Source organism: Galeopterus variegatus, unplaced genomic scaffold, assembly GCF_000696425.1.
Source record: "Galeopterus variegatus unplaced genomic scaffold, G_variegatus-3.0.2 Scaffold748, whole genome shotgun sequence".
Taxonomy (NCBI): Eukaryota; Metazoa; Chordata; class Mammalia; order Dermoptera; family Cynocephalidae; genus Galeopterus; species Galeopterus variegatus.
In genome coordinates, this window is record NW_007726859.1 from 259,174 (window position 1) to 269,668 (window position 10,495).

The following is a 10,495-nucleotide window of genomic DNA, read 5'->3' on the forward strand; positions in this document are numbered from 1 at the left end:
GCGGCCCCACTCCGTACTGAACTCCAGCAGCTTCGCAGAGGGTCCTGTGAGGTGGGACAGTCGGAGACAGGGAGCTTGCTTTGCAAAAACTGTCAGTCAGGAGCAGACAAATCAGTGAGAGCGACCACGGTGATGGTAATGATTCAGCCTCCAGCCCAGCGTGAAGGACAAGCAGCGACAACGAACACCTGCCCAAACTGTCGCGAGCGCTGCCTGGGTGCCCTGGGCGCTCGGAGCTCCGGGTCTGCCGCGGGTGCGGAGCCGGAGGCGGGGTGTGCGCCCGGTTTCCCTCCGCCTCCCCCTCTCCCCTTCCCCCCAGAGCCACTGAGATTCTCCAGAGGTTCGAATAGTCCAAGGAAAGCTCCAGGAGAGGAAGGTTTAGGAAGCTCGATCCTTTTATCTTTAACATTTTCACCCACTTATGACTTTAGAATATTTCACAATTCATTAAAGTATATGAGGAGCTTTCACAAACACTGTCAGTAACCCTGTATTATCCCCGTTTTACAGGTGAAGAAACTGAGGCCGAGAGCAGATAAAGGATCACACCGCAGGTAAGTTGTAACAACTTGGATTTAGGAGTTTTTGACTTCAAGTCCTGTGTCCTGGAAACCGATGTTCAGAAAACTCCAGAGCTAAAAAAAAAAAAAAAAGGCGGGGGGGCGGGACGAGGAGGAGGGAGGGAGAGAAAGAAAGAGGGAGGAAGGTTAATGGAAGAAAAGAAGGAGGAAAAGTCACTTCGGAGATGAGCAGAGAGCGCAGTTCAGGCACTGTGCGCGGGAGAGGAAGACTCCTCTCTGTGCCCACGGGTCCGCTGCCCGGTGCACATGCGGTGTCCAGTGTGACCGCGTCCTCACGCGGGGACCCGCCCCTCTGACCCTGCTCTCCAGTGGCGTCCGCAGGAGCCGCCGTCCCATCCCGCCCGGGTCAGAGCCCCCGCAAGGATAGCGCTTCGGACCCTGAGTCTCGACCCTCGGCCCAAGGTCCACTCCTGACGGCTCACCCCCCTGAGCCTCGACAGCTGAGTCCCCGGCCCCGAGCTGACGAGAGCGGGTGTCGAACGCCTGGGGATGGTAAATGCCCCGATGCACGTGCAGGAAGGATGAAGGAGCCAGCTCACCAGCCCGGCTCCCGGCGCGCAGACCGTCCTCGGCTCGCGCTGCGCCCGCGCCCGCAGGAGGCTGTCAGCGCTCAGTTCCGGGACAGCCCGGCCGAACCCGAGCCCAGGAGAAGTGCAAGCAGTCAGACCGCTGGAGACACCGTCGCTGCACGTGGCTTCTACTCCCCTGTCCCCGCTGCCTGCTTCATCCTCGCCCTCGCTCTCTGAAATCCAACCTGACCCGGCGTTCCCAGGCCCGCGCCCTTCTAACCTGCCATGCCTGGGCGCGGCCCTTGGCTGCGCGCTCTGCTCGGGTGACGGGGGACCTGGCTGCCGGGAAGGGGCGCCTTTCCTCCCGGACCTCTGCCCCGCAGAACGCCGTCCCCGCCCTGGAGCAGAGGTGGGGTCAGGAAGGGCGGGGGCGGTCCCCACGGGGGTCTTTGGCAGCTCAAGTGCTCCTGAGGGACCTTCAGGAGCTGCCCTCCCCGGCCGGGCGCGGCCTCGTTCCCAGCGAGAGCCACTCCGGCCCAGGGCTGTTTCTGGAAGAACTTCTGGGAGAGGGGCTTGACGACGGGAGTGGCCCGGGCTTCTGCAGCCCGCCCCCGCTGGCCGCTCCGCCTCGGGTGCAGGACGCTCTCCAGCTGCGCCCCCTCCCCCCCCCTGCATTGCCGGCAGCGCCGCGCTGGGTAGGCGCACGGGCCTCGGGTACTGTACTGCCGCTGGGTCCTCGCTGCAGGAGAGGGGAACCGCCAGCGATCCGTCTTGTGCGGAAAGCGCGCTCTCGGATGACAACTGTCCGGGGCTCTGGAAGTTAAGATGAGAAGGTAAAAGCGGAGAAGGCGCGATCCCCGTGCACTTGTGCGGGCTGAGCCGTGCACCGCGTTGCGCGTTGAGAACAAGGTGTCTGTGGACTCAGTCACTGCGTGTCGGGACATTGAAATCCGGACCTCCGACTTACGGGTTTAGTCCGGAATTGTATTACCAGCGCCTCGTCGCCACTTTGAGCTTTCAGTGTAACTGTCTCCCCAAGTCTTCGCGGCTGACCTGTGAGGTCAGTCTCGCCCCATTTCAGGATCGGACCAGGAGGCCCAGAGTCACGCATTAAGTAACCCGAACACTGAGACGGGTTCCAGACCCTACCGTCCTCCCACGACGACGCTGTCTCCTTCCAGGGTCATCTCTGCGGGGGACCCTATACGGGGGTGGCGCTCGGTCAATGCTTGTGGGTCGAGTTCCAGGATCTAGTCAAGCTACCGTGTTTTGTCCAGTAGGGTGCGTCTAATATTTGCTCATTTATGCTCTTATTCGGCCGCTCCTGAGCGCCAACTGTGTGCCAGCGCCGGTGTCAGGGCCGGCGGCAGCCCCGTCCGCCCCGGGGTGTCGGGACGGTGGGGGGAGTGAGGGAGTTCCCAGGTCGTACCGAAGCTAGAGGGGACGTGGGAGGGACTGCCAGTGGGGAGAAAAGAAAAAAATACAGAAGGGGATTCTGCGAGGGGAGAGCGGGAGGGGGGAAGCCGGACACCCGGGCCCGGGAGACGGCCTGGGGTGGCACATAAGAGGGGACCAGACGACAGAGAGAGAACCCGGACAGTGTCCCGGACAGCCAGGGCGGCGGCGCGTGGAGCGCCTCGGGCCGGTGCCGCCCAGACCCCGGGACGGGATGCGTCTCCGGCCCCGCCCAGCCCCGGCGCTGGAGGTTGGCAGGGGCGCGGTGGCCGACGCCTCGTGGTTTGGAAAGTCGGAGATGCTTTCCCTTCCGACCGGCTGGCTGCGGCTCTGGGGGTCGAGGCCAAGGGTTCCCGCGCCCCGGCTTTCCCAGACAAGCCGGTGTTGGTTGGGCTTTCCGTAGGTCCACGCGCGGGAGGAGTTGTGGGGTCCCGCCCTTCTGCCCGGAGCCGGAGTCGGGTCCCCACGCCCGGCGCGGTGACTGCGGGCCGCGCCCGCCTCCCAGCTCCGCTGCACCTGCAGCACCTGCGGCACCTGCGGGCCGGACACAGGTTTCTTAAGCTTTCAAAATCATAGGCTTTCTTTTACACACACGCACAAGTTCAACCCAAGACACCTTCTAAGAATAGCTTTGTAGTCAGTAAGAGAGGAAGCACCTTGTATCCCGCGGGTAGAGACAAGACTTCACCATACCCAGCAGGAGAGAGAAAGGTAGAGCTTGTGGTCATAAGCTCACTGTTTGGAAGGGGTCCTGATATGCATTTGAAAGGAGTCACCATATTTGTCCAGTAAAACATTAAAAGTCTATCCTGTTATTGAGACTGATTTTTCTTTATTCTCATGAAGCATTGTCGTATTATGAAGCAGTTCATTTGTTCATCATACTCAACCAGAAATGACCAGCAAGTTCAAAGTCAAATAATAGGTCTACCTATATATCTCATTATTGAATAATAAAACAGATTATTTCTTCTGGGATTCTGACTCAGTGTTTGATAAAGACCCAGGATCTGAAGGAAATAAGAGGTCCTGAGCAAAAGAAGTTCAGATTAAATTTTCACTTACTGTAAGATGCACCTGATTGATTCTATATCATGGCCCTCAAAGGCCAGAAGACTGAAGAAATATAAACTAAGACAATTGAGAAGGGGCCATCCCCTGACACGTGGTCCTCCAAGGGAAAGGAGAGCAGCGGCGGCCAGGGCCGCTTGGCGACGGGGACACGCGCTGCGGACACGACCGGGACGGAGATGTCCCGGCCTGGTGGAACCCACTTTTGCTGGAAACACCGAAGCGGGAAAACCCATGGTTTCCTGCTGTTTGTGATTGGGGCCATCACAGAGGGAGGTGCACAGTTAAAACTGTAATTAACGAATATTACTGAAAGAGAGACCGTGGGGAACGAATCCTACTGTCTTTAACTTGATCATTAAACAGCAGGAAACTCGAGGCTCGTCCACTTCCCAAGCTCAGGACTGTGGATCAGCCAGGGAGGGTCTGTCCTGCAGCCCGGCCGCCTCCTGTGTGCTGGGAGCAGACATAAGGGCTGGGGACAGGGACTGGCCGGGTCGGAGGAGCCCAGAGTGAGGATGTTAGGACATGTCCGAAAAACCTGAGTTGCGAGTTCGCGTCGCGTTTCCTTTCTCTCTGATTTTTGGAGCTGAGCACTTTTCTGTCCTGGTTTACCCCCAACGTCTTTGCCCTTCGACGTGGTTTTTATTCATTTTAAGCGGTGAAAACCTTTCAAAGAACTCTGTGCATGCAGCGGGCGCCAGGCCCCGTGCGAAGGGACGTGCGTGGTCACCCTGGGCTGGCCCTACCCTCCGCAGCCCCACCCGGCCGGAATAGGGCCCTTCCTTTTCCGTCTGAACTCCAGGCTCCTTCCCGAGCGGAACCCTGGAGTGAGGGCTGTGCCTCTTTCACTGGCTAAAGCCAAAAGCCCGAAGAGAGCGTCCTGAGCTCTCCTGCAGTTTAGACACCCGTGCAAAGCAGCGTGGGGAGCACTGGTTTCGGAGGGCCTCCTGCCCACAGCCCAGCCTATAGCTGGCTGTGCTGAAGACACCTGCCTGGGCCCCTTATCCCATAACAAATAGTAAAATTCATATTTTATATGGTATCAGCATATAGGCAAATATGTTAATATGTACAATAATAAAACTTTTTTTATTACCTCAAAGTTCATATTTTTTCTTCAGATTTTAAAGGAAATGAAATCTTTTTTTTGTGTGTGTGTGTGTGGATTCCTGAAAGTTTTTTGCCTCTGTGGACCCTGGGCACTATGCCTATTGACCAGGTGCAACTGAGGAAAGGAACTCCTGCTTGTGACCAGGACACGGCAGGGTTTCTGCTACCTGCCCAAGCCAGGTGGGAGAAGAGGAGAGGTGGGGAGCCTTGTCCTGAGGAACTGAGCCTGCCTGCTTCCAGAAAAAGGACAGGCAAAAGGACTTCAGGATAAATGCTTCCTGTGAGCTGATCCCTGTTGGGGACTCCCAGCTAGGCTTCACGAGGTTACAGTTCATCGTGCAGGAAAGACACAGATTCCTGCCCACCTAGTCACACAGCCTAACACTGGCAAGGGAAACCAACGCGGTGTTCTTTTTAAAATATGGGCTTTGTAAACCTGTTATCGGGGCAGCAGGCTAGTCAACTTCCACCCCTGTGATCTTTCTTTCTCAGCCCTTCCTTTCTGACCTATGAGTAGATATTTGGTAGCAATTAATTAGACATTTGGTAGCATTTAAAAATGAACTTTATTTTATTAATACTACAACATCCAGGTACATTTAGAAACTAGAGTCATGTTTTACTTGAGGACCACAGACGGGGAGTGGGGCACATCTCGATCTTGGGCCTCTTCAACAGCTGTGTAGGCATAGCCACAAGCTGGAAACCAGTGACCAGCCCTGAACCCAGAGTTCTTAACAATTTTCAAGTCAACGTTTTAAGTGACAGCTAATTACGCTCATTTTTTGACTCCACAAAGTAGTTACAAACTTTTACCCAAGTGGCAAAAGGCCTTTAATAAGTGCCCTCCTCAAGCCCTCAGCTTGCTTTGAGGGTCTGGCCCGAGGAGCCAGCCCCTGTGGGCACCAAGGCCTGCTGTGTGCATGGCTCTGCTGGGCCCTGGGCAGAGCACACCAGGTGGAAGACATGGCTCCTTTCTCATAGGGCTGAGCCAGAGGCCTTGACCTCCAACTGGTGGGTCTCAACCTCCAGGATACATTAGAGTCACAGGAGAACATGGTAAAGTTGTAGAATCCTGAGTGCACCCTGGGAGGTAGCGATCCAAGGGGTCCAGAAGTGACTGGCAGACCACACTGCAGCTGGAGGATGTGCAGTGTGAGAGATGAAGGAGGGACACTGAGGTGATTGCAAACAGCAGACACTGGGAGGGTGCATAGGAGTCAAGTGCACTGGCATGTTAGCGCCAGTGGTTACGAGCGTGGGAAGCTTCTTAAAGAGATAGTTTTAAGTTGGGTGGTGTCACAGTATATTTTATAGTGAGGAAAATAGGGACCCAGGGAAGTTGAGGATTTGCTTCTGTATGGAAAGTCACTGGCTGAGCAGGTGCCATGCCACAGCCAAAGGGTCCTAAGCGGATGGCTGGAAGTGGTGGCTGATATGTGCATGTGTGAGTGCTCATGTGCCTACATGTGTTGCAGGCAGATGCTAGCATTCTGGCCATGGTCAGGTCTTCATACAGCAGGTCCTATTTGACCTTTAGAGGCAAGTGAGATCCTATAACTTACATCTGTGAAACTATTGACTGAGCCTGAGTTCCCTCACAGGGCTGTGAGATTTACCCCATAAGTAAATACTATAGTACCACTTTGTAAGAGTTACAACGGAGGCAGGGAATTCTTTTTAATTTTTGAATATTTTTGGCAGCTGACCAGTACAGGGATTGAACCCTGGTCCTTAGTGTTATCAGCACACTGCTCCAACCAACTGAGCTAACCAGCCAGCCTTAGAGAATTTTCATGAAAATGCTCAAATGATTAGAATTGACCCCAGAAGGGTAAAAAAAGCCCCAGACAATGTTGTCGTTGATATTTTTTTCCTGTGGCGACCTTGGCTCAGGTGGCCTTTGGCTGTGAATCCCACACTGTTTGTAGCATTCTCTATGAGAGAGATGCTTCTCTGTCTAGGTGCACTGTACGTTGACTACTGGGTGGGGTGCAGGCAGGAGAGGCTGGCTTAGCCTCCCCTTTGCTGCAGGATTGGGGCTGGGAAGAGGGTGCGAGGCGTGCCCTTGACCTCCGTGGCCATGAGAGGGGGAAGGGCAGGTGGCATGGTGATGAAGCACCAGGGCTGCAGCAATGCTGGGAGCCCGAGGCTGGGACCGGTGCCCTTGCCACCCAGCTGCACCCGTGCTGAGTGCAGCCTTCTCTGGCTTGTGTGAGCAGGAAAGTCATGGAAGGCACTGACACTGTCGCAGAAGAGGCCGTACGTGGATGAGGCGGAGCGGCTGCGCCTGCAGCACATGCAGGACTACCCCAACTATAAGTACCGGCCGCGCAGGAAGAAGCAGGCCAAGCGCCTCTGCAAGCGCGTGGACCCTGGCTTCCTCCTGAGCTCCCTGTCCCGAGACCAGAACGCCCTGCCGGAGAAGAGCAGCAGCGGCCGGGGGGCGCTGGGGGAGAAGGAGGACAGGGGTGAGTACTCCCCGGGCACCGCCCTACCTGGCCTCCGGGGCTGCTACCATGAGGGGCCTGCTGGCAGCAGCCGTGCTCCGGGCAGTGTGGACACGTACCCATATGGGCTGCCCACGCCCCCGGAGATGTCTCCCCTGGACTTGCTGGAGCCCGAGCAGACCTTCTTCTCCTCCCCCTGCCAGGAGGAGCATGCCCACCCCCACCGCATCCCCCACCTGCCAGGGCCCCCTTACTCACCCGAGTATGCCCCCAGCCCCCTCCACTGCAGCCACCCCCTGGGCTCCCTAGCCCTGGGCCAGTCTCCAGGTGTCTCTGTGATGTCCACTGTAGCTAGCTGTCCCCCGTCTCCTGCCTATTACTCCCCTGCCACCTACCACTCTCTGCATTCCAACCTCCATGCCCACCTGGGCCAGCCTTCCCCACCTCCCGAGCATCCTGGCTTCGATGCCCTGGATCAGCTGAGCCAGGTGGAACTCCTGGGGGACATGGATCGCAATGAATTTGACCAGTATTTGAACGCTCCTGGCCATCCAGACTCTGCCACTGGGGCGGTGGCCCTCAGTGGGCATACCCCAGTTTCCCAGGTGCCACCAAGGGGTCCCACGGAGACCAGCCTCATCTCTGTGCTGGCTGATGCCACAGCCACGTACTACAACAGCTACAGTGTGTCTTAGAGCCAGAGGCGCCCTCGCCTTCCTGAGCATCAAGCAGAGCGGAGACCGCGCGGTGCTGCCAGCCAGGCGGGGAGGTCTGAACTGCCGCCCAGCAACTCCGTCCTGAAGCCGGGTGTGCTGGGCTGATCCCAGTGCCCCTCCACCCCCCATCCCCCCGTTCCCCTCCCTGCCACCTGCGTTTTGAGTATATTCCTTGGAATGGGTTTTCACTGGCTACACTGGGAACAGGGCCTTCTGCTTGCTGAGAGGTGCTGCTTCCCCGCAGGATTTTCACTGAACTCTTCCTCGGCCCCATCACTGAAACCAATGGTGAAAAGCCCAGCAGTTTTCCAAACCCTCCTGGTTTTTGACACAGCCACACCTGGTCTTTGGGTCCCCCAGGTGAAAAGAGCCCTGGGCCAGGATCCAGGCTGCCGGGGTCCAGGCCCAGTTCTGCTACATGTGCTGGTGAAACCCCACCACATCCCTGCTCCCTCCCAGCCGTCCCCTATCTGTAAAGGGAGGAACAGACTTGAGAGCCAAGCTCCCTCCTGTTCCAGAGTTTCTGATTTAGGATTCTCTCAAGACTAACTAACAGAAGAGGGGAAATTTGACTCATTAATGAGCTCGTTAACGTACAACCTGGTGATAATTTCATGTGCACGGCCCAAGGACATGAGGCTTTCTGCACTCCCTCCCAAAATCACCATAGAATTCCAAAAAGACTGCTTTCCAGTTTGAGAAAAAACACTCATCCTGATTTGGGAAATTTGGGAAATTAATCACTACGGTTGACTTCATCACTGAAAATAAGATTGAATTCTAACTTTTAAAAAAAATATATTTTTTAGATAAGTTCTTTTTCATGACACACACACTTCAAAAGAATATGCACAGTCTGAATATGTACGGTGGGCGTGTGAGAGACACCCCCCCATGCCACCCTTAATCACCTCTGTCTGCACAGCCTAAATCAGATGTTCTTATTAATGATGGCAGCTTCTCACCAACTCCCTGTTCCCAGTGGCCCAAAGAGCCAGGGTACCTAAAAGGACTTTGCGACAGAGCAGCATCACTGCCCTCACCTGGATGTACCGATTTCTTGAGCAAAATTCCAGCATACCTTCCTTTCTGTAGACTCAAAAGGAGCTCCCTTCCCAGCCTCTCCAGCACCTTTCTCTCTTTCCTGGGATTTCTTTTTCTCTTTTTCCTGGCTCTCCCTCTACCCCTGAATTGGTCCTTATTCAAAGAGCCCCTGACTTAAAATCCCAAGCATGACTTACCTGGCTGCGAGGGGAGTTCGTTTCCCTCCCAAGCCTCTGGTTCCCTTGGCAGCTTTATTACACAGGCTTCCCCCATCAGACACACACTGATAGTCTGCAGGTGCTTCTGTGCCATGCTGGCCCTGCCCCCAAACACTCCCGTTCTTCCCCAGACCTCGTTGGAAGGAACATGGCTCACAGTGAGCTAAGACAGCCACTTGTTTTCTGTTTTCACATATTATTGCCTGTATGAAATGTGTTTTATGTAGTCTCCTATTACTTTCCCCTTCTGTTTTGCATTATTGACAAATCCTTCTTTTCCTTCCAAGAAGTCTTATTGTAAAATCGCCTATGAGATATGATTAATCTTTATTCTGTTACTGTATATGCCTTTTGGTAATAAGTAGTAAATGGTTGATGATGTGCTTGACGGGTGCACAGTCCAGAATGTGTATTAATGATCCTGTGTAACAGTGTCACAGACATTAAGCTAAACTGTTCCATTTCTTTCTTTTCTTTTTTGTAAGAACTACACATGTTTTGGAATGGTTGTAGATAATGATTTGTTGAAAATATTTAAATAAATGTTTTTGTATGATGACCATTCATGTTTGAGATGTAGTTTTGCAAAAATTTTTTAAGCAAGCCATAAATAGGACGTCCAGTGCTACTTGTAATGTTGGTCAAAATGTTTTCTGCTATGGCTTTTCTATTTTAAAAAGTTGTTACCTTGTAGGAGTGGTTTATTTTATTGTATGAATTATGGTAAAGAGATAAGTCCCAGTTTTACACACTGGAGACAGTGTTGTTATCACTGACACTGAAAAAAAAAATACCGTATCAATGTGAAGACCAATTTCTCCTTGGGATGACCTTACGCTTGTAAAGTGGGGTGAGGTGACCACCAGGCTGTCTGAAGACAGAACGCAAGTTCTGCTCAATTATTTGCTTACTAAAGGCTAGTGCATTTTTTCATCCATTTTGAACTGTTCTTGAAAAAGACCGAACTTGTCCTCTTTTCTGTGTGTTTACGGATGCGGTATAGGAACACATCAACGGCCCTCAACACACGATGGACCATGTGGAAAGTTGGGGTGCACACAAGGCGACAATGGAAGCGTGTGACACCTTGTGAGGTTCAGGGTTCCCTGCTGAAGGCTGGCGACTACCCAGTGCCTGCGCAGTCGCCTCTGTCTGGCTTCTCTCCATGGTGGAGCTCTTGCGACTCGCTCGAGTCCAGGGCAGCTGTGTGTTTCCCAGGCCCTCTGGGCCCGGGGGGTGGGTCTCGGGAGGCCACATGGGCAGGTGCCCATCCTCCAGTTTTGATTGTAATCTATAGTCATTACTTTAATAGCACTTTATAGGTGTAAGCAGCTTTAC

General features: G+C 54.3%; 1 protein-coding gene across 1 annotated transcript; it reads left to right on the top strand.

Annotated features, from left to right (window-relative positions):
- Positions 1-526: 526 nt before the first annotated feature.
- Positions 527-9,721, top strand: SOX7 (SRY (sex determining region Y)-box 7). Its single transcript, XM_008572039.1, has 2 exons — positions 527-554; positions 6,952-9,721. Exon 2 carries the CDS (start codon positions 7,029-7,031, stop codon positions 7,872-7,874), a length of 846 nt encoding a protein of 281 aa, XP_008570261.1. The 5' UTR covers positions 527-554; positions 6,952-7,028; the 3' UTR covers positions 7,875-9,721.
- Positions 9,722-10,495: the final 774 nt, after the last annotated feature.